This window comes from Erinaceus europaeus, chromosome 2 (genome assembly GCF_950295315.1).
Source record: "Erinaceus europaeus chromosome 2, mEriEur2.1, whole genome shotgun sequence".
Lineage (NCBI taxonomy): Eukaryota > Metazoa > Chordata > Mammalia > Eulipotyphla > Erinaceidae > Erinaceus > Erinaceus europaeus.
In genome coordinates this window covers 178,359,268-178,384,207 of record NC_080163.1, presented here as the reverse complement: position 1 = coordinate 178,384,207, position 24,940 = coordinate 178,359,268, and the positions used below count along the sequence as shown (strand labels likewise).

Here is a 24,940-nt window from a genome sequence, read left to right as displayed (position 1 = left end):
AGAAACCATGGAGGATGAAGGAAAGGAAATGCATGAAGAAGACTTCAAAAGAAAAAATTCTAAACTAAGGAAACAAGAAGAGTATGCTATACCAATAGAACAAAGAACAGAATTAACAAAAAAAAGAAAAGAAAAGAAATGGTAATAACTTCTGAGTATTAAAATGTACAGGACTTTGTTAAAATCAGTAATTCCAAGGATAAATGACTAAAGCTGTCTTTAATACAATGAAGAACTAAAGGAAAACTGCACTGAGGACTAAAAGACACCAGAAAAATAGTACTGGGACACGATGAGAATATCAACAAAGAAATTATCAAAAAAAGCGAGAATTCTAGAGAAAAAAAAAACAACTAAAATGAAAATTGCACAGCTTATTAAAGCAAGTTGAAGAAACCGCGAAGCTGAGGATCAGACAGTTGATAATTTCAAAAATTTCAGAAAGTAGACTTACCCTAAGGGACATTATTAAGTAAAACAATCTATTCATTAAGGGGTCTCAGAGGAGAAAAAGAAGATGGCAAAAAGAATATCTGAAAAAATAACAGATGAAAAATTCCTGTAGGTGACAAAACACATCAATCTATATAGCCAAGTAGTTCAACTAATTCCAAGTAGAATAAACCCAAAGAAGCCAACACCAAGAAACATTATAGCCTGGAGCCAAGAGAGCTCACCCAGTAAAGTACATTCAGAGATAACCGAAAGATAGAAACAATCTTATGTATTCATTATGTATGGATAGAAAAAGCATGCTATATACACATAAAATATATTTCTTTAAAAAAAATTTTTTTTTTTTTTTATTAATGAGAAAGATAGAAGAGAGAGAAAGAACCAGATATCACTCTGGTACTTGTGCGGCCAGGGACTGAACTCAGGACCTCATGCTTGAGAATCCAATGCTTTATCCACTGCACCACCTCCCGGACCACCTTAAAATATATACCTAAAGAGAATCTTGACAGGTGCTATTCTGAACCTTGAAAATACTATGTTCAGGGGACCAGGTGGTGGCATACCTGGTTGAGCACACATATTACAGTGTGCAAGGACCTAGGTTCAAGCACACTGGTGGTGGCATACCTGGTCCCCACCTGCAGGGGGAAAGCTTCATGAGTGGTGAAGCAGAGCTGCAGGTGTCTCTCTGTCTCTTTCCTTCTCCTCCCCCTCTCAATTTCTGTCTCTACCCAATAATAAAAAATTAAAATAAAAAAAAAGAAAATACTATGTTCAGGGAAATGAGCCAGTTCCTAAGAGACAAATTCATAAAGAAAACATAGGATACTGCTCACCAGGAGTCAGATGACAGAGGAGGAATGGATAGTTACAGTTTGCAATGCAATTTTAGCTTGGGAAGATGAAAAAGTTGTGGCAATGGGTGGCAGTTATGGTTAAACACAAATGTACTTGATGCCACTGAACTATGTGTTTTAAAATGGCTTAAAATCATATACTTAAAAAATGATATACTTTATATTATGCACTTTACCACAATAAACAAAAAGGAAGTCTGAACAGAGGAAATCACTGGGGGTTGAAATATAATAAGTTATAAATAGTTATTTCAAGAAAAGTGTTAATAGTGCAGTGGCAGGAAATGGCTCCTTGGATAGAAATAGGCATCCTTTCTATCCACCCCTACTCTCATTCAAACCTTGTTATTTATCCCATATGTAAGTACAAAATGATAAATATATGCACACTAGTTAACCATTAACAGCAAGGGGGAAAAAAAACCTGAAAAACCTTCATAGTAAAGAAATGGTTAAATTTATGGCATATCCCTATAATGTCATGCATCATTAAAATAAGTTAACAAAAAGCAGGAAAAAATGTGTGGTATCATTTGCATAGTGGGTTGGGCATGCATAAGTCTATGGATGCAAACACAAAGTAATAAACAGGATAATAATGATGGGGCCAGAGGTGGTGAACCCAGTTAAGCACACATATCACTATGCGCAAGGACCTGGGTTTGCGTTCCCGCTCCCCACCTGCAGGGAAAAGTTGTACAAGTGATGAAGTAACGCTACAGGTGTCTTAGCTCTATTTCTCTCCCTCCCCCTTCCTCTCGATTTCTGGCTGTCTCTATCCAATAAATAAATATTTTTAATTAAAAAAAACAATAGCTACAAATTCAAAGGACAGAATTAGAAACCATTTTTCTTAGAGTCAGTTCCTCTGGATTATTTGGTTTTAAATCCAATTTGTCCTTCATTTCAACTGTATTTATTTATTTATTTATTTATTTATTTATTTATTTTATTACGGAAATATTAATGGGTTACAGATTTATTTGCTGAAATGTACAAACAAAACTCAATGTGAGCGACCGAGAGGTGGCATACCCAGTTGAGTGCGCACATTACCATGTGCAAGGACTAGGATTTAAACCCCCAGTCCACACCTGCTGGAGAGAAGCTTCATGAGTGATGAAACAGTGCTACTTGTGTCTCTCTATCTCTCCTTCCCCTTTCAATTTCTCTCTGCCCTCTAAAAATAATGAAGAAAAAAAATTTAAGTGAACATGTCAATAGGTGATTAACTGATTTCATATCAGTAGATACCCTAGCAAATAAGACATTATCCATTAAGACAACCTTTAAGAAAGCATGCCCATGAATTTTCCTCTAATATACATGACATATTTATTGTTGGTGATTTCACAGAGGTTTACAAAATTACAGGGTATAGCTCCACACCGTTCCGTATCCATCACCAAAGTTCTGTGCCCCCACTCTACCAATGATAACCACCAGTCATGTATATGACATACTTTATTTTAGTAACGTCAAAAATTATCAGCCAAAATTATATAGAGATCTAATAAGAATGTGACTAGTGTCAAAAGAGGTTAAAATGTGTATCAATTATAAATTTATAGAAATTGATACGCAACTAAAGTCTCTAAATATAGATCTAGAATTTCAGTAAGTTAATATTTTTAATTAGTACTCATTCATGTATCAGTGTAATAATTTCAGTCTTAGAAAACTTAGCTGTTTTCTGTATGATTTCATTTATAATGAAGGTTTTTCAAAAACTTATCTTTTTAAAATTTTATTATTATTTAATCTTCATTTTTTTAATTTATTGGATAGAGACAGAAATCGAGAGGGAAAGGGGGAGATAGAGAGGGAGAGAGACCTGCAGCTCTGCTTCATCACTCATGAAGCTTTTCCCCCTGCAGGTGGGGACTGAGGGCTCGAACCTGGGTCCTTGCAGATTGTAATATAGGCACTCAACCAGGTGAGCCACCACCTGCCCCCCCCCCCATAACTTATCTTCAAATGTTTGATCTAACAGTAAATATCAGGTAGGGGAGATGTTAAATTATCAATTTTAGTATACTACTAGAGAAATAAAAACAGATTAGAACATTAAATAAACCTATTTTAAGTACAACTAAGCCATAACCCAATCCAACGTAACAAAATGTATTTGTCTAGATATGTAGATGAACAAATATTATCATAGTTAAACAAAATGAAATAATGACTTCATAAATTGGGCAGAGACTTCAAAATAATTAACAAATACAAGGGTGCCATGCTAGGTATTACCTTTCTAAACCTGGCCACTTCAAGTGTAAAAGACCAAAGGTATGCTTAAGGATTATTCCTACTTTTACAAATAGGTATCTCATTTCAATAAGGAAAAAAAAAAATTTGTGTGTATTAAAGTAGTAGAAGCAAAAACAAAGAAAGCATATATACATATTCATTATAAAATATATGTCCCTGTTCTTACATATTTTTAACTTTTGTATACACAATCACATGCAATGACTTTTACACTTAACAATTTTTTTAATTGAGCTAATATGGTATTATTTTCCACCCCAGATGTCCCATTCTCCAGCTCATATTCTCAAATGTTCGGTCTACTCAAACTCCTGTTTGTAATTCAGTAGATCGGGGGCCAGACAGTGATGCACCTGGTTACGCACACACACTACTATGAGCAAGGAGCGGGTCCCCACCTGCAGTGGGAAAACTTCAAGAGTGGTGAAGGAGAGCTATAGGTGTCTCTGTCTCCCTCCCTACCTCCCCCACCCTTCTCAATTTCTGTCTCTATTCAAAAATAATAATAATAATAATTCAATAGAATCATATATTATCTGGGCAAAAAAGGCACTCGTAGTAAATAGTACTCCATTTGGCATGTTGTGAACTGATTGTTATCAGTTGTTGTGTCAACCAGCAAATTACTTTTTCTATTTATTTTTTATTTATTATTTTATCTATTATTTTTTCTATTTATTTATTTTATTTTTTCTATTTATTTATTACTATTTTTTACCAGAGCACTGCTCAGCTCTGGCTTATGGTAGTGCAGGGACTGAACCTAGGACTTTGGAGCCCCAGGCAAGAGAGTATAGCCATTATACTATCTACCTACTGCCCAGAAACACAATTTTAAATTGGTACATACGTTCTTTCCGGTGTTCAACTAAGCCCACAGCCTGCTTTGCTGAGCACTTTGCAAACCAGTTGTCCCCAAGTAAAACAGTGATCTCATTGGTATGGACAAGCTTTCCTGGCATAAAGGCAAAGGGGCCAAGGGGTACCTAGTACAAAAAAGAAAAGCACAAATTTCAAAACACCAAAAGTACATTTTATGAAGCACGTTGCATTAAAAGTTCTTACGTTGTTAAAGTCCTCTGTATCTAGACACTAAGAGAAATGTGGATCGCAAAGAAATTTAACAATACATTGAAATTTCACTAGGGAAAGCCACAGAAAAGTTTCTGGTTAATAAATCAATGTTTTTTTTTTTTTAAGCTGCATATTTGAAACAGCTTTTAGAGAAATTAGTATTGTCTCTAAAGTATATACTTTGGTGGAGGGGTTGGAGCAGGGACCTCATGCATACACAACTCCATTTTATGGCTTTTTTTAATTTAAAGACACCAATGCACCATAGCTTCCTCCAGTGCCACAGTATCTGCCCCAGTTTGTGCCAGAGTTCATGTTTGGTTGACACACATGACAAGATCTACACAATGAGATAGCTCTCGGGCTTATGTTCACATCTTTTGTTTATTTATAAATACAAATGAAGCAGACTAGTAATGAAATATGAAGTTTAATAAAGGGTACCTTAGATTACAAAAATCTAAGAAGTATTTCCAACAAAAGTCTCTCTCATTTTTTTTTGCAATACAGTAATTAACAAAGAAGGATTGTAATGATTCTGCAAAATAGTTGATGCAAGTATAATAAAAAACAATATATTTATAAAATATTTAGGTTAGTACAATTAAGGCCTTCATAAAAAATAAAAATTAAAAAAAACCTTATCCAGAGCTTGCAAACTGCTATATAGATATGAAGATGATTCAAACAAAAATTAGAAGCACCTTTTCATATAAAATCAGTGTCACAACATTTTAATTTGTGAATTACACAACATTCTGGACTATTCCTTCTCTGGCTAACAGAAATGACTGTCATATTTCTGTTATAATTACAGTTTCCTAGTACAGATCTGCATACCAAAAATGTCAAATTTTGTGCTAACATTTATGTCATTTGTCAGTATAATGTCATAATTTAATAAAATCTAGCAGAAGTTGAAAAACAAAATCAGAAGAGAAAAACAAGTAGAACCTGAACTGGAGTTGGTGTATTGCACCAAAGTAAAAGACTCTTGGGTAGGTCGGGGGGAAGAGTACAGGTCCAAAAAGGATGACAGAGGACCTAGTGGGGGTTGTAACATTAATGCCCCAATAAAGAAATTAAAAATAAATAAATAAAAATGTAAAAAAGGGAAAACACCAACTATTACTATAATAAGTAAAACAAGCCTCCCTTGCTACAGTAGAACTACTTTTTATACAGTCCAGTTTGACAATTTGCTTATACAAACATATACACTTTTCCTTACATAGTTAATAATTTTATAAGAAGCAGCTTCTTGTAAATACTTGTAAAATACTTCTTAAAAGAAACACATCAAACATACCATGATATTATAAGACAACTTATCAGGCAAAGTACTGAGTCTTTCTTGCAGGGCATCATAGTCATTATCTACCTTCTTCCTGTTGACATACACACAAAAAAGAATGAATATACAAGTTTAACAATTCTTCAAGTAAGCTAAGTATCATATAACAGGCTAATCCAAAATCTTATTTTATCAAATGATTAATATATTCTTCAATTTAAATGCTAATTTTTTTCTTTTCTTTTTTTACCAGAGCATTACTCTGCTCTGCTCTGCTCTGCTCTGCTCTGCTCTGCTCTGCTCTGCTCTGATTTATGGTGGTGCAGGGGATTGAACCTGGGACCTTGGAGCCTCAAGAATGAGAATCTCTGCATAGCCATTATGCTATCTACGCCAGCCCAAGTGCTAAGTTTAAGTTTAACTGAGGTTTTGACTTTAAAAGTACAACACTCACATCCTGAAGATTATTAATTCCTGAACAGTCATTTCAACTAAAAAAATCCAGATACTGAGAGAGACAGTGAATGATGGTCTTAGGGAAAACTGGTAAATGCTAGATGAAGGAAGAGATTTAATAAGTCTTCTGAGTGAATAATACTGGCTGAGAGGTAGAATCATGAATATGAAACTAATGAGGTGATTCAATCATCAGAAAATTTTAGGCTGAAAAACACGGGCACATCAATCCTTCAGTTATTCATACTAACATTACATATAAATATTTTCCCTTTTGTTGCCCTTGTTGTTTTTTATTGTTTTTGTAGTTATTGTTATTGTTGTTACTGTTGTCATCATTGGATAGGACAGAGAGAAATGGAGGGAGGAGGGGAAGACAGAGAGGGGGAGAGAAATTCACCTGCACACCTGCTTCACCACCTGTGAAGCGATTTCCCTGCAGGTGGGGAGCCAGAGGCTCGGATCCTTAGTCCAGTCCTTGGGCTTAGCGCTTAACCCGCTGCACTACTGCCCAACTCCCCATACTAACATTTTAATATGACAATTAACCAACCAATGGTTAGAAGAAATAAGGTAGAAGTAATTCTTTAAATTTCAATTTTACTTTAGAATGCTTATATCAAAAGCTCCTAAGCTGAATATGGGCCCCACCCAGATCAGATCAAATCGATGGGGTTTACAGTCAACAATATTTATACACCTTTCCCATATTTGGGAGCTAGTCTCTGCTCTGATCCAGCGTTCTGGTCCTTTTTCAAGCATCGCCCCAGACAATAACATGGATCCACCTACATATCAGATGTCAGGCTCAGGGAAAAAAAAAAAAAAAACTAGTATAGTCATGGGCCCTTTGGAGAATACCTAAAGTGTGCCTATTATCTACAAAACAGAGACCCCCAAATCTTCATCTGCAATATTCCAGCCTTTAGGTTCATGATTACCCAACAATTTGTTTGGTTTAACTCTTCTTTCAACCACCAGGTTCAGATGCCAACTGGACTTCCCTGGGCAGATGGGTCCACCAGTGTGTCCTGGAACGCCACTTCCCCAGAGCCCCACCCCACTAAGGAAAGAGAGACAGGCTAGGAGTATGGATCGACCTGCCAACGCCCATGTTCAGCAGGGAAGCAATTACAGAAGCCAGACTTTTCACCTTCTGCATCCCATAATGACCCTGGGTCAGTACTCTCAGAGGGTTAAAGAATAGGAAAGTTATCAGGGGAGGGGATGGGATACTGAGTCCTGGTGGTGGGAATTGTGTGGGGTTGCACCCCTCTTATCCTATGGTTTTTGTCAGTGTTTCTTTTTCATAAATAAAAATTAAAAAGAGGGAGTTGGGCGGTAGCGCAGCAGGTTAAGCGCACCCCGGCGTAAAGATCCCAGTTTGAGCTACCGGCTCCCCACCTGCCGGGGAGTCGCTTCAAAGGCAGTGAAGCAAGTCTGCAAGTGTCTATCTTTCTCCATCCCTCTCTGTCTGAAAATGTTCACGTAGTATTTGTTACTTATCAACATTTTCCTAGTTCTAAGAACTAATGCCAGCAGAAGTTACAGAAAGCAGTCTTCACTGGCACCAAAGTTTGAGTGTGTATTTTCTTTTCTTTTTTAATTTTTTAAATTATATTTATTTATTTATTTATTTATTTATTTATTTATTTATTGGACAGAAACAGCCAGAAATTGAGAGGAAGAGGGAAGACAGAGGGAGAGAGACATTTGCAGCACTGCTTAACCACTTGTGAAGGTTTCCCCCTGCAGGTGCAGGCAGGGGCCTTGAACATTGTAAACTATATGTTCAACCAGGTGTGCCACCACCAACCCCCCTATTAATAGTCTCTTCTTTATATATTTATTTTATATGAGGAGGGAAAAAGGAGGGGAGCAAGAGAGGAAGAGGGAGAAGGACACCTTAAGCTCTGGTGTAAGGTTGTGCAGAGGTTTGAGCCTAGGAACTCTGGGGCCTCAGGCATGAAAGGCACAAACTGTTCATTTGTTTGTCTGCTAGTGCTGGGAGATAGGGAGAAGAAGAAAGGAGAGGCTCCACATCACCAGTTCACTCTCTATGGTGCACCAGTGCAGTGTGGAGCCAGGTTGAACCTGGGTCAACCATATGTCTTTCCATATGTTTCTATCTTTTTTAAATGTTTTGTTTATTTACTTTATTGTTGTATAGAGACAGACACCTGCAGCCCTGCTTCTCCACTCGTGAAGCTTTCCCCCTGCAGGTGGGGAACAGGGGCTTGAACCTGGATCCTTGAGCACTGTAATGTGCGCGCTTAACCAAGTGTGCCACCGCCTGGCCCCCCCCCATACATTTCTATTTTACTACTTAGAAACACAGAATTAACTTTTGAGCACTGTAGTCCAATTAAAATTGTAGTCAAGTTGCAATTGTAGTTGTGTTAAGAAGCAATTGCTTAGAATGATTACTTTACCAGAAATAAAATGCAGACACAAGGTGACTTCCAAAGCTATTTCCTTTTACTTAATTTTAGATATTGTCATACAATGTTCCTTATAAAAAAGAACCAAAGCATTGATACAGGGACTTTATAAAATCTTTTGAATCTTGCTAATTATGTGTTACATGTCTTTTTGAGAAGCACTTGTTTTAAAAAGAAGTGGTGATGGACATTATATAACTACATAGTAACCTGAAACTTATGGATGAAGATCAGGACATATCGTAAGGGAAAACAGAATTTTTACGGAGAATAGTTAAGTATGAGAACAGGCTAAATGGTACAAATACACAATTATCTACAAATGATGTATACTGACCTGCACACAACTGATTCTGAAATGTATCATTAAAAAAATGTAAAAATAGGCATCTGATCAAAGTTCACCTAAATTATTGTATGTTTGGAGATTTCCATAATATCATGTTTTAAAAAGATAAAAGGAATATGAGAGGGACACTATATTCTTAAATATTTTATTTAAATTTTTTTATTTATGAGAAAGACTAAGATAACGAAAACTCAAGCATCACTTTGGAACATGGGAAAACAGGGATTGAACTTGGATCTTCATGCTTGAAGGTCCAGCCCTTCATTTAATGTGCCATCTCCTGGTCACTGTCTTTCCCCCTTCCCCCTAAAAAATTGTCGTTTATATTGTGATTCCAGGGGGCCTCATGCATACATGACTCCACGACTTCCAGGCAACTTTTGTTTTTGTTGCCCTTGTTTTGTTGTTGTTGTTGTTATTGATGTCTAGTTGTTACATTTTTTAATTAGTAAAATCTAATTTGATAACTGAAAAATGACATTCTGACACATAATAAAGTTTAAGTGAAATAAATAACAAATTAGTTAATTAATGATTCAGAACAACCCTCAAGATATAAAATTAAATGAACATCGAATAGTCAGATTTCATTTCTGTCTATAGGGTGTGTAAAGGGTGGAAGCATAATATATATAAATATACACACACTTATACCCCTTATGCAAACAAATACTCAAAAGTTTTGCAAAAAAAAAAAACTGAGAATTCAGGAACAAGGATATTCCAAAAAGTAAGCAACACACAATTTATACCATTTTGTACTTTTTAACTCTGGGTCATACAAATAAATCACCTAAATTAAATACTTAAAATTAAGTGTTAGCCAACAATTTATTCTGCTTTATATCTTAACCCTTTTTCAGCCAGCAGGTTCTAGATGCTACCATGATGCCAACCAGACGTCCCTGGGCAGATGACCCCACCAATGTGTCCTGGAGCCCCATCTCCCCAAAGCCCTGCCCCACTAGGGAAAGAGAGAGACAGGCTGGGAGTATGGATTGACCTGCCAATGCCCATGTTCAGTGGGGAAGCAAATCTAAAAGCCAGACCTACCCCCTTCTGCACCTCATAATGATACTGGGTCCATACTCCCAGAGGATAAATAGGAAAGCTATCAGGGGAGGGGAAGGGATCCAGCATTCTGGTGGTGGGAATTGTGTGGAATTGTACCCCTATATCCTATAGTCTTGTCAATTATTTCCATTTTACAAATAAAATTTTTTAAAAAGTAAGTGAGTGTGTGTATATCTAAATAATATATTCTCCCACTTAACATATGCTTCAGATTCACTCCCAAATACATGGAGGTGAGGATACAGGGTAGCATGTGTTACTTAAATGAAGCCATGAGCTGGTAATTATTAAAGCTGACGGGTACATGTGGATTTACTGCCAATTTTTTTAAACTCTTCATAATAAAGTTATTTAAAACATTAGTATAGCTGGAAAGAGTTTACCAGTTATGGTAGGCGTCTTTCATGAGTACGGCCCAGCTTTGAACCCTGACACTACATAGGAGTTCCCAAGTGCCACTAGGGGAAACTCTAGTACTATGTTATCTCCCTCTCCCTCTGTCTGAATAAAAAAGCAATCTGGGAACAGTGAAATAATATGCAAGCAGAGATCGGGCTCTTTGATGTAATGTTTCGATAATAATGCTCAAAAGTCATTACTCCATCATGATTAGAAGATAATGGTGATAGGAAGTTCCAATCATAGAACACAGTGCTTGTATGTCTGAGACCCCAAATGTGATACCCCTGTACCACATACACCAGAGTTGAGCTGTGCTTTCTCTCATAATAATATTAGAATTATATATGTGTATGAATACAATAAAATCAGGAATATTTGCAGAGCTTTTGTGGGGTTTTAGGCTTTTCTTTCTTTCTTTTTTTAAGCAGAGCACTGCTCGGTTCTTATAGTGGTGCTGGGGACTGAACTTGGGACCTTTAGTGCCTCAGGCAAGAAAGTTTTTTTGCATAACCATTTTCTAGCAGGCTTATTCTTTATTCATCTAACAATTAGTTGGTTTTTTTTTTAAAGATCAGAGTTACTATTAATATTTATTGAGCAACAGTCTGAGTGTTCTATAGACATTATCCCACTTGATCTTTAAGTTAAGTATCATCATCATCACTTTACAAGAAGAAAACAGAGAATCTTAGTAATTCACTCAAGTTTACAAGTTGATAAATAAAATGATTCAAATGTAGGTCTGTGGCTCCAAACCCCATTCTCTTTAGCAAAGAATTAAAAAGGTAAAAAATATATATAGTCTACAAACAGAATAAACAGCCCCTAGTGGATCAAACTGTAGAAAACACATTCATATTTTAATGAGAAAATAGTGTGTGGGTTTTCTAATACCTTGTTTCCTGAATTAAGAAAAGGATTACTAGGAGAGAAAGGGTTGCACTTAAAACTTCACAAAAACAAAAACCAGTTTTAGCTCTAAAATGTTATACAAATTCTCAACTCTTAGGTTCAATTGTTCTATTATAGTAATGCTATAAATATATTTAGTTTGCCAAAATTCTGTGATTCGAATTTTGTGTAAGATTTTGGAGGCAGGTTCAGTTGCTTCTAGTAAATTTTACTCACACTTTTCTATAAATACTTTTACTTTCTATACTATGTTAACATTCTCTAAGTATTTTCAAAGATTAAGATATTTCCTATATTAACTGCTTTTCCTTAAATATTTTAAATTGTTCAACATTATTTAAGAATACACTTTTCAGGAGTCGGGCTGTAGCACAGTGGGTTAAGCGCAGGTGGCGCAAAGCACAAGGACTGGCATAAGGATCCCGGTTCGAACCCCGGCTCCCCACCTGCAGGGGAGTCGCTTCACAGGCGGTGAAGCAGGTCTGCAGGTGTCTATCTTTCTCTCCTCTCTGTCTTCCTCTCCTCTCTCCATTTCTCTCTGTCCTATCCAACAATGACAACAATAATAACTACAACAATAAAACAACAAGGGCAACAAAGGGAATAAATAAATAAAATAAATATTTTTTAAAAATTATTTAAAAATTTTTAAAAAGAATACACTTTTCAATCATTTATTTTGTTCTTCCTTATTATGGTGTTATATATCCACAAAAGAGAGCTCAGCTATATAAGGACTGTATTTTAGTCAAGAATGCTAAGGGTTAAAGGATGAAAAGCAATATGCATTTAAAAGGAGTGTGTGAAACACTCTTAAAGAATGGCTTCAGTCCCTCTTGTTTCGTTATCTCTGCAAATAGCACAAAATTACTGTGATTTCTCTGTATAGTGTCTGACTGTGAATTCCTCCATGACAGGGTCTTTCAGTTCCAAATAGGAGCATAATACTGGCATATGGTAGGACTCATTCATTGTTTGTGGAATTAAAAGAATAAAAATATCGCAAAAAATTCACAATGCTCCCAAACAGCAATTTCCTGGCTTTCAGAGGAATGAAGACAATTTGGTTTCAATTTCTGAATATAATAAATTGGTAAGTTTGCTGGCCATTTAGATGCTAACAATATCTGATCCTCATTAAAAAACAAACACAAGTCTGTTTCCTGAACCATATTAGAAATTACACATAGATAAAAAGCAAAATTTAACTGGAAAACTATTTAAAATTTTTAACATATAAATAATGTAATTATTATCTGAAAATACATATAGGTAAATAAGCTTACACAGTTTGGAAAACTTTAGAAAACTGAAAATTGAGACTGAGAGTCACAAGAACTACCCTGTCAATGTTCAACGCACTCTAACACTGCTATGTGTAAACTAAATTGCAATATAAAATCATTATATACTTGGCTTTCATTTACTCCAAGACTTATTAACTGTAATGTAGGGGTGCTGTGAATTAAAAAAAGATAAATTCTTATCAATCTAATAGAAACAAATCTTAGAAAAGAAATCAGACACTGTTGTTGACACATTTGTGCAAATTATCCTCTGGTTTTAGTGACTATTACCTTTTTTAATGTCCTGAATTCCTTACTGATAAAAGTCCACATTAGTAATAAAAGTTCCCAAGAACTGTTTTGGAAATGAGTTGCTTTGGTCAAATGGGGGGGTGAAGGGAAGTGTGTGTGTTTGTGGGGGGGGGGGCAGGGAGTGTGAATGAGGGCAGAGATGGTTAATTCTTTGGCCAAGGAATTACATTTCTGAACACAAAACATATAAAAGAAAGTATACAATGAAAAGTGAATGGTACATTATGGAAATGTTGACAGACTTATACCACCAATGGAGGCAACTACTTCATTTACTGAAAATTAATGATGTCCCTGAATTTTTATTTATGAAGTGGATATTATTAGCTTTAGATTATTTTATGCAATAGCCAGAATTTAATAAGATGATTATGTAGAGATTGCACTGATTTTCACTCTTATACCCTGCTTGCAGCCTATGTGCATTTAAACTTACAAAAAAAAAAAAAACCAAAAACCCACATTTGATATACACTAACTATAAATTATTTCCTTGGAGATCTCTCAGGCATGAAGAAAAAGCCTCTAAAAATAAATTTAAAATATTATATGCTCGATGGTGTATAACCAAAGGTTTAATCTCTCCACTAAAGGGGCAGTTACCATGATTTTGAAATAACCCTGCAGACAATAATCAAGACAGCTCCTGTTGTTCTCTCAGTGAACTCTTCGTAAACACAGCATGGATATATTATAATTTGCTATCTGTAAGATCAACAGCTATACTTCATGATAATTCATAATATAAGATTTTATTCACCATTAAAATGAGCATTTTCCTCAGAATGCATGTGTTGTTTACCAAGCACTGTCCTATTAACCACAGATTAGCACATTAAAATATATATGCATTTTTCTCTCTTTGTATTCTGGGGGGAAAATGCGGTCTATAAAGCAAGCTCTGAGACAATTAATTACATTTTTTCAAGCCTTCAGGAAAATACATCTGTACTTATTTCTAACATTATTTTAAAACAACTGATTAAATTATTATTCTATTAGAAATATAAGAAACATTCTCAAAATATAGTTGAGATTAGTCGTGTTCAAAAATATATCAGCCTTCACTCCAAAATGATATTTTAACTTAAAAAAAAAAAAGGAAAATTAAGAAAATTAGAGTAAACACAAATGGTGGCATAACTCCAGGAAATCAGGTAACAAGTAACATAGTAAACAATGAAAAGTAAAAAATTAATATCAAAAGCATACAAAACAAAGATTACTATAAGAATTCAACTTCCACTTCCATTAAAATAGTATACTGTATAGATTCAGCGTATGGAGATAGAATGGGGAACAGTCCCTGGGTGGTGGAAATGGTGTGAAACTATACTCTTAATAACTTATGATCTTATAAATCACTATTAATTTAATAAGCCAGGGGAAAAATAAATGGAATTTTTCAAGTTCTAGAAGGAAATATATATATATATATATATATATATATATATATACACACACATATACTGTATGTAAATATATATAGATGACCCTATCAGTACTGCAATAATGTAATAAAACCATCTTTTTACTCACCAGTGCTGGATTTTCTCTTGGCAGTTAGTGACCACCTGTCATAAAAACAGATAACTACTCATGAAAAAACAGGGCTATGAACAAGGCCACAAAATCAGTTTATCAGCAAACTAGAACACTGACTTTACAGATTTAATAGCAACTCGGGATACATTTTTATATGTCAAATGCAGAGATGTGAATGTTAGTTTTTAAGCAGCATACTTTATCAAAACCCTCTAGTGCAGGCTGATAACTGCAGAACAAATTACAGCTTTCCAGTTCATACTTTGGCACAAACCTGCTTCATAACTATTAGGTGACATATGATACAAGATAACTAGCATTTTATAAAATCTACAGACCTGTTTTCAGTGTTACACATTTTATAAAATACGCAGATATTATAAATAACAAAGAACCAAGCAACATCCACATTTTATCAGTAAGGGGGAAAAATGACAGTAGTGAAAATATTTTACTTTGTCAGTATATCTCCAAATGTTTTCACCTGTAATTTTTATACTGATGCATCAAAAACAAATTCAGTGATATTTTTCTACTACATTTTCAAGAGTAAATACTCCAGATAAAGAGATGCTCTGAACAGTCCATTTGTTCCCTCCAATGAATTATGAAAAAAAAAAAAGTTAAGCACTTCATAGTTTAAATTGTGCTTATAATACTGGGGCAATGAAATTTAACACAAAAGTTATGTGTTTTCCTTAGAGATAGAGCAGTTGAATTGCAAAATGCTCATTAAAAAATGCTAACCATAAGGGGAGGGAAAGAAGTGACAATTTAAAATATAACTTTTCAAGTATTACTAATAATGCTTTTAAGTTCTTCATTAATAAAATTTTAAATAATATAAATATTGTAGCACCATTTTAGAGACAGAGAAACTAAGGGATAAAAGCCAAGTGCCTATTACAAAGCCATGTAAGAAAGACTATTTAAAAAGCAGTTTTATCTGGTTCGAAACACATTATTGCTCACTGCTCTAAATAACAATATTGTTTCTGGTATATGCTCAACATTTCACCCAAAAACTACAAGATATTTTTTGGCCTGTCACTAAATTCCTCTATTATAACATTTAATTCCTGAAATAAATGTCCTCCTTTGGGACATTTTAAATACTAAGGCAGCAATCCTGTACCAAAATACATGCTGTAATCAGATACCCAACCATACTACACATTATTAACTCAGCATAAAAAGTCCATTTTAGAATGAAGATCTCTCAGTAAGTATCAATCACATAGCAACACTTAATAACAGTGGTAATACATAATAGAATACTGACTTTACATCTGGAAGAGCCAAACTAAAACTACATCAATCCATTTCACTGTTTCTGGTTTGGCAGTCATTATGAAATAGACAAACAGAATGAAATATAAACTGAAAAGTTAAAAAAAATCTTCATGAAATCTTTTTTATAAAAGTTCCTATTTAACAACCACATTAAAAGATGAGACCCAAAAATAGTCAGGATGCTTTCCAATCCCAGTGCATGTGTTTCCAAGCATGAAGTGAGCTAAAAGCACAAAAAGAAAAGCCCTGCAAACCAAAAGAGCAGAATGTTCATTAACCTCTACATGATAATCCTTTCATAGCTGCATATTAACTAGTTACATATTCATAATCATTTACATTATTTAAAGGACCTTCGATGAAATTTTCTATGCAATATCCATTAGTGACAATGTTAAAGGTTATAAAAGATAGTTTACTTAATGTTTCCAGGAAGCCTTTTTAATTAGTAAATATGTAGATTTGGCACATATGCTTTTTATATTTAAAAAACAAGTCTCTGTTAAAATGACACGTGCTCTTGCCATCAGCCCCAAGGTCTACTCTCCACTTGGTTCTAGCTAACTCTCCTCCACCCCTTAGCCCTTTCATTCCCTAAAACAGTCTCCCCAAGAACAGATATTCAGTGATATAACAACAAAAATTCCTTTCCTAATTTACAGGGGAAAACGTACTGTCAAAATACTACTACTGGGAATATAGCACAGCAATAGCACACGGGACTTGCTTGAGGCCCCAGGTTTCACCCCTGGCATCACATATATCAAAATAAGTCTTTTTTAAATGTGGGGTTTGGACTAAGTATTATTATTATTATTATTTATTTTAATGAAAGAGACATGGGGAGAGACCGGAGCATTGCTCAGTTTTAGCTTATGGTTTTTGCAGAGGATTGAACCTGGAACCTCAGAGCCGCAGGCACAAGTCCTTTCCATAATCATTATGCTATCTCCTTATCCCTAAATAAATACTCTCTAAAGTATACTGTCTCTGTGCAATAAAGGCAACTGAAAGATGTGAATTAAAAAAAAACAGTGATGAAACTGTCTCTAAGACTTTGTAAGAATCATGGTGGTATCATGGTGGTGATGGAGTATAAAACTTCTGTGAGCTATACCCTGTGATTTTATAATCTTGTAAATAACTAATAAATTGAAATTCATCTCTCACTAGTTATTTACAGGGTTGATAGAGACTTCAGCTCACAACTATCTAAATGGAAACTAAATACCTGAAGACCAAAGAAAAGATGAAATTAGCAGATAGAAAAATGCTCGGGGTTAGGGGTTGGGGGGTCAGGTGGTAACGCAGCAGGCAAAGCTCAAGGACCAGTATAAGGATCCAGGTTGGAACCCCTGGCTCCCCACCTGCAGGGGAGCCTCTTCACAGGCGGTGAAGCAGGTCTGCAGGTATCTATCTTTCTCTCCCCCTCTCTGTCTTCTCCTCCTCTCTCCATTTCTCTCTGTCCTAACGAACAATGACTACATCAATAACAACAGTAATAACTACAACAACAATAAAACAACAATGGCAACAAAAGGAGGGGAGCAAATTACAAAATTTTTTTTTTTAAATGCACAGAAGGATAGGCCTGTTGTTGGATAGGCCAGGTGGTGGTACACCTGGTTGAGGACACATATTATCATGTGCTAGGATCTAGGGTCAAGTCCCTGGTCCCCACCTGTAGGTAGTAAGTTTCACATTATGGTGAAGCAGTGGTGCAGTTGTCTCTCCACTCCTCCTCTCTAGCTCCCTCTTAAGTTCTCTCAGTCTCTGTCTAAATACACACACAGCAGAGGAAACAGCATAATAGTTATGTAAAGAGAGTCCATGCCTGGGGCTCCCAAGACCCATAAGCCAGAGCTATGGGTCTTTACCCAGTGTACCACCACTGAACTCCTCTGCTGTTTTTGTTTCTCTGATTGATAAGGGTGGGGAGACAGACAGAGGCATCATTCTGGCACATGCACTGCTGGGAATCAAACTCAATTCCATCCACTGCACCATCTCACAAGGCTAAATTAGTTAGTCCAGACATTTTTATTTTCTCTAAAAAGTGACTCAGACTGATTTAAGTTTTAAATAAATAAAAGAGAAAACAAAAATAAAAATGAAAAGCAAAGCAAACCAACAAAAAAATACTGCTACTATGCTGCCCTTCACAAATACTTTTTTCAAACAAAAAAGGTTATAAAGACAGCACAGTAGCTTTTAAGTAACTGCCAAAATATGCAATTACCACTCCTAAAGAAAAAGGTTGTTCCCTTTTTATAAAAAAAAGAACTGATTAATAGACTTCAACTATTAAAACAAGTGACTTTGTGGGCTGGTAAAACAGCTCTTGTGGATAGTGTGTTGCTGTGCCAGGTGTGTGACCCAGGTTCTAGCCCGGCCCATCACACTGAAGGAAGTTTCTGTCTCTTTACCTTTCTTCCTCTGTCTCTATGTAAATAATAACTATTGTACTTATAATAAAAACCACCTAATAAATTATTTAATACAGTCACACAGCCAAAATTTTATAAATTTTGCATGTATCTAAGCACAGCACTAAGCCCACCATAAAGAAATTATCACCTTCTAAAATATTTTTTTAAGATTTTTAAAAATATGTATTTTCCCTTTTTGTTGGCCATTTTGTTCTTTTTTTTGTTGGCCATTTTGTTCTTTTATTGTTGCTGTTATTGATGCCGTTGTTGTTGGATAGGACAGAGAGAAATGGAGAGAGGAGGGGAAGACAGAGGGGGGTAGAGAAAGATAAGACGCCTGCGGACCTGCTTCACCACTTGTGAAGCACCTACCCTGGGGGCTCACACCGGGATCCTTATGCCAGTCCTTGCACTTTGCACCACCTGCACTTAGCCCTCTGTGCCTGACTCCCTCTAAAATATAGTCTGTCATTGAGCCATTACCATCAACCCAGTAGTTACAAACACATACTTTAAGACTAATATTACTTTAAGAGTAGTAATACCAATAGTGATTTATGCCAAGACTATATGTAATGAAAATTTAACAGCTAACAATTTTTTACACTTTTTTTTAAAGAGAGGAATCTATGTTTTGAGATGAATAGTGCACAACTGCCAAAACTATAAGAGATAAGATCAGTATTAAAGTCGGGGTTAGTAGCAAGAGATCTGCTCAGTAACAGAGCAGATCACCTGTAAGCATAAGGACTCGAGTTCAATCCCTGACATAACTTTAGAGTTGGAGAGAGAGAGAGAGTGTAGAGGGTGGTTTAAATAAATTTCTCTACAATAAATAAAACCAAAAATGTAAAAGTCTATATTCCCTGTTAAGCTGATTCCAATCATAATGCAGCTTTGGGTAAATGAAGAAAAGCAGCTATTTACACCTGTACTCTCTTGAAACTATTCTTGCTACTTTCCCTCCACTTCCTCCATAAACCCACGCTCTCATATGTACAAAACCTTGCCAATAATGTCAGTAAAAGCAAATAAGCTAAATATCACCAGTTCACTAATATAAATCCATACTTCTTACAATGCCTCACAAAGCTCCTAACCCTCTCAGTTAAGTGACTACAAAAGTATAAACAACTTTCCCAAGCTGTGTGTGAATCAAATTCTTTTTTAAAAATGTGTTATGGGAGTCGGGCTATAGCACAGCGGGTTAAGCACACGTGGCGCAAAGCGCAAGGACCAGCCTAAGGATCCCAGTTCGAGCCCCCGGCTCCCCACCTGCAGGGGAGTTGCTTCACAGGCGGTGAAGTAGGTCTGCAGGTGTCTGTCTTTCTCTCCTCCTCTCTGTCTTCCCCTCCTCTCTCCATTTCTCTCTGTCCTATCCAGAACGACGACATCAATAACAATAACTGCAACAATAAAACAACAAGGGCAACAAAAGGGAAAATAAATAAATAAATAAATATAAAAAATAAAATAAAAATAAAAATGTGTTATTTAAGGCAGTAGAGATAGTATGATGGTTATGCAAAATTATTCCCATGGTTTGGGCTGGGTGGTGGTGCATAGTACTAAGTGTAAGGATCCGCAGGAGTATCTGGATTTGAGCCCCTGGCTTCCCACCTGCAGGGGGACACTTCACAAATGGTGAAGCAGGTGTATAGGGGTGTGTCTCATTCTCTCTCCCAATTTCCCCCTCCTCTTTCAATTCCTTTCTGTCCTATCCAATAAAATAGGGAAAAATGGCCACCAGGAGAAGGAGTAGTGGATTCGTAGTGCCTACACCAAGCCCCAGCTCTAACCCTGAAGGAAAAAAAAAAAAAAAAACCCATGGCTGAGGCTCCAAGGTCCTAGGTTCTATCCCCCGCACCACCATAAACCAGAGATGAGCAGTGCTTTGTTAAAAATTATTACCTGGGGGCCGGGTAGCGGGTTAAGCGCACATGGCGGCACAGCGCAAGGACAGGCTTAAGGATCCGGTTCCAGCCCCCGTCTACCCACCAGCGGGGGGCGGGGGGGGGGGGTGGTCGCTTCGCAGGTCTGCAGGTGTCTATTTTTCTATCCCTCTCTCTGTCTTCCCCTCCTCTCTAGATTTCTCTCTGTCCTATGCAACAACAACAGCAAAAACAACAGTAACAACAATAACAACAACAATAAACAACAAGGGCAGCAAAAAGGGAAAAAAATGGCCTCCAGGAGCAGTGGATTCATATAGTACAGGCACCCAGCCCCAGCCATAACCCTGGAGACTAAAAAAAAAAAAAAAAAAGTTTTAATTAACTAGATTCAAAGAGATACAAATAAACTTTAATTGTATGTTATTTATTTATTAATGAAAAGAGAGAGAACCAGGGAATTGGGAGGTTGCGCAGTGGGTTACGGGCACATGGCACAAAGTTCAAGGACCGGCATAAGGATCCCAGTTCGAGCCACCAGCTCCCCACCTGCAGAAGAGTTGTTTCACAGACGGTGAAGCAGGTTTGCAGGTGTCTGTCTCCCCCTCCTCTCTCCATTACTCTCTGTCCTATCCAACAACAATGACATCAATAACAAAAAATAATAACTACAACCATAAAAAAACAAGGATAAAAAAGGGAAAATAAATATTAAAAATATTAAAATATTAAAAAGAAAAAGAGAGAACCCAAAACATTACTCTGGCACAAGGGAGGCAAGAGATCAAGCAACTCAGGATTGAGTAATTGACTGAGAAGTCAATGCCTTATCCACTGTTACCTCCCAGGTTAAGTGTTAAATCCTTCTATGTCATCATCATTTTATAATTTGTTTTGTTGCAACAGACAGCACAGCACAGCTACACCACCTTTTCTTTCTACAAAGTTCTGAGAATCGAACTGTCAGAATCATACATACAGCTTGCACTCCACATCTTAGTCATCAGGCTGATGCCAGAGATATAGAGATAGAGAGAGAAAGACAGACTGAGGCCTAGAATAAATAGAAAAGCTCATCATCTCATCATTATTTTAAGGCCAATTTAGATTACATGCCCAATGTGACAAAGATAAGCCATCAACCTATTTTTCTTTAGTGTTCAACTAACATATATGTACATTCTATCACTAAGGCCAAAGCAACATTTGATAAATTTAAAGCACATAGAACACAAAACGTAACTATTATTTTTCTTAAAGACGTTCTAAGACATTTTCTTAAAATTATTCTATAAAGGCATGATTTAACACAGATTATGATAGCCATTAGTTATTTCTATTTATGCTATTTATTTTTGTAAAAGACCACAAGGGGGCATCAAGCTATGAGTTTTCCTTATTAAATACAGAGCCACATTGAAAATAGAATGGAATAGCAAGCCTAAAAGGTTAAGTGTACACAAGTATCAAATGATACTTCTCTCAGAAAAAAAAGTTTCACTTTTTCACTATACTGTAATTTTAGATTCTTCCTGTATGAGTTAAGGTATAAAATGGCAATCTCAAGGTTGGACTAATTTTAACTGTAAATTTATATGGTTTGCTTCTCTTGCTAGACTATCTTCAACACAGATCTTATGATTTTGGATTTCAAAACAGCTGATCTAAAAAGGATAAAGTATCAGTGGGTAAAGTAGACATGGTGCATACCTCACTGGATTTTGCCAGTATAATTAGAATTTCCTGGGCATCTAATTTAAATAATCTCAGAAACAGATACCTATGTAGAATAAAACTGGGTAAGCATAAAATTAACAATTTAGATGATGGTTCTGATGCTGTCCTGACCATGTTTTTCAGAATGAGAACACTAGATATTTTAACTAGGGATTATGTCTAATTGTAGTTAATTTCCAGTAGCAGTCTTAGTATTACTGTTAATTATTATTTTTTGTTGGCATATTAAGAAAATAAGCTTGTTGGGGAGTCGGGTGGTAGCGCAGCGGGTTAAGCGCACATGGCACAAAGCGCAAGGACCAGCATAAGGATCTCGGTTCGGGCCCTTGGCTCCCCACCTGCAGGGGAGTCAGTCCACAGGCAATGAAACAGGTCTGCAGGTATCTATCTTTCTCTCCCCCTCTAAGATGTACCCCCTAAGATTTTCACTTCCCATACAATAAGCATGCTATGAATCCTTTTAAAAGAAGTATAGATAGGGGAGCCGGGCGGTAGCACAGCGGGTTAAGCGCAGGTGGTGCAAAGCACAAAGATCGGCATAAGGATCCCGGTTCGAGCCCCCGGCTCCCCACCTGCAGGGGAGTCGCTTCACAGGCGGTGAAGCAGGTCTGCAGGTTCTGTCTTTCTCTCCCCCTCTTTGTCTTCCCCTCCTCTCTCCATTTCTCTCTGTCCTATCCAACATCAATAACACCAATAACTACAACAATAAAACAACAAGGGCAACAAAAGGGAATAAAGAAATATTTTTAAAAAGAAGTATAGGTCTATAATTAAGCAGTCAAAAACCTGATGAGTGTAAATGTGTTTCTCAATTTATAACTTTTCATAAAATAGTGAGGTGATACAGTATTACAGAACTCCCAGGACAATACTAGCCCTTTATCAAAGATACTTACAACAAAGCATCTGAATATTAAAATTTAAGTGGAATAAGTACCTCACTCAAGTCAATTCCAATTAGTTTTGTCAACAGGTGAGTATGTCATAAATTTAGGAGTAACTTTGTTTTCAATGCTTCTTAGATTTCTGGACTACAGAAATTATGACAGGTACTTCTGAATGTGAACTAAATGCTTGAATTGAGCTTTACATGTCCACATTTTCACTACAAATATCAACTACATCCTCTTCATTCCCGTATCTTACCCTAGGAACCCTGCCCTCCTACATAGGACAGAGGATTCCATTTCTCCATTCGCAGCCACGGTGAATGGAAGAGTGATACCTGGTACTAACTAGGTCAATCAAATTTGTTCTAGATATAATTCAAAATGGGGTGATTATAGATTCTGGAACACACAATGGGATTTGCATGAACTAACAACAGTCTATAAAGTATCTGCAGATATAAATGCACAAGAAAACACAAAGACACACACAGAAATTCCTTCTAACTTCTATAGTAATAATCTTTTTAGAATTCTAAGTATTTCATGGTTAAAACTGACTGAAAACATTACAGCAAACATGCCACACACTCAAAATGATAATCTCAAAGCAAACAATTCACTAGAGAAAGAAAATGGAATAGGAAAGGGCAGGGGTAGATAGCATAATGGTTATGCAAAGAGACTCTCACGCCTGAGGCTCCAAAGTCCCAGGTTCAATCCCCTCCACCACCATAAACCAGAGCTGTGCAGTGCTCTGGTAAAAAATTAAAAATAAATAAATAAATAAAAAGGGAATGGGAAAAAATAGCCCGCACCAGTAACTTCTAAGTCAAACTACTACCACCTTTGAAATTGCTCTTTTTTTTTTTTAAACAATTAGAGGGTTATTTTTACATACCACCCACTATGTATAAGATAAAGTCTATATAGCTATGTAAAATAGCATATAGTGAAATCAATGCTAATATCACTATCAGTACCTAAGTAACTTCAAAACTAAGTCCAGATGTATGCCTTCAAACAGAGACAAAAAGCATATAACAAACCTGTAATCCCTTGGAGAACTAAAAAAGTCAATTGACTACAAAATCATCTCTTAGAGGTTTCCAAAACAATGAAGGCAATGATTCATAGAGGAAATGGTTGTGGAGAAGTAATTAATAATCTGAAGCTGCTTTTTTCTTAGACAATTCTAAGCAAAGGGAAGAGGTTATGAATTAACAGTTTGCCCTGAGCAGAAAGTCATGTTGAGAGACAGAAACAAGGAAAACCTTAGGCAGTCTGAGAAAGCTGAAGCAACAAAATTAAAAGCACGAGAAGTCTTAAGCATAAAATTATGACATTTGTCAAATTCAGAGACTGAAAAGGCCAAAAGACTAACTGAAATTCATAAAACTCGGAGCTCAGTATACCGATGAAAGTTAAAGTTAAGAAGCCTCCAAAGAAAGACTTAATAAACAAGTCTTTCAGATGAAACAGAAAGAATGGCATGACTGAAACAAAACTTAAGCATGTGTTCTAACAGAATACCAACCTTCACTATATACAGCTAGCTAGAAAAAGAGGGAAACTTTTCCAGGAAGAGATATCTTCTTCATAAGTACCTACAATTTTTTTCTTCTTGGTCAGAAAGATTTATTTGATAGAATGATATATACTATGATATATGATATATATATGATATATGATATATATATGATATATATATATACTATATATTACCACAGTAATGCTCAGGTTCGTTTCTCTCTCTCTCTCTCTCTCTCTCCCTCTCCCTCTCCCTCTCCCTCTCCCTCTCCCCCTCTCCCCCTCTCCTCTTGTACCCCTCTCCCTCTCTCCCTCCGTGTGTGTCTGTCTCTCTGCCTCTCTCTCTCTCTTCTCTCCCCACCCCCCTCTCTCTCGGTAGTGCAGTGGGTTAAGCGCAAGTGGCACAAAGCTCAAGGACTGGCCTTAGGATCCTGGTTCGA

At 36.3% G+C, this 24,940-nt stretch overlaps 1 protein-coding gene across 1 annotated transcript in view; it reads right to left on the bottom strand.

Moving 5' to 3' along the window:
- URI1 (URI1 prefoldin like chaperone) overlaps positions 1 to 24,940 on the bottom strand; it is a 70,358-nt gene that overhangs the window by 25,775 nt on the left and 19,643 nt on the right. Inside the window, exons 2-4 of the mRNA XM_016195352.2 lie at positions 14,727 to 14,761; positions 5,971 to 6,049; positions 4,438 to 4,573 (exon numbers count right to left, since the gene is read on the bottom strand). Of these exons, the coding sequence (XP_016050838.2) occupies positions 4,438 to 4,573; positions 5,971 to 6,049; positions 14,727 to 14,761 (250 nt within the window). The remainder of the gene's footprint in view (positions 1 to 4,437; positions 4,574 to 5,970; positions 6,050 to 14,726; positions 14,762 to 24,940) is intronic.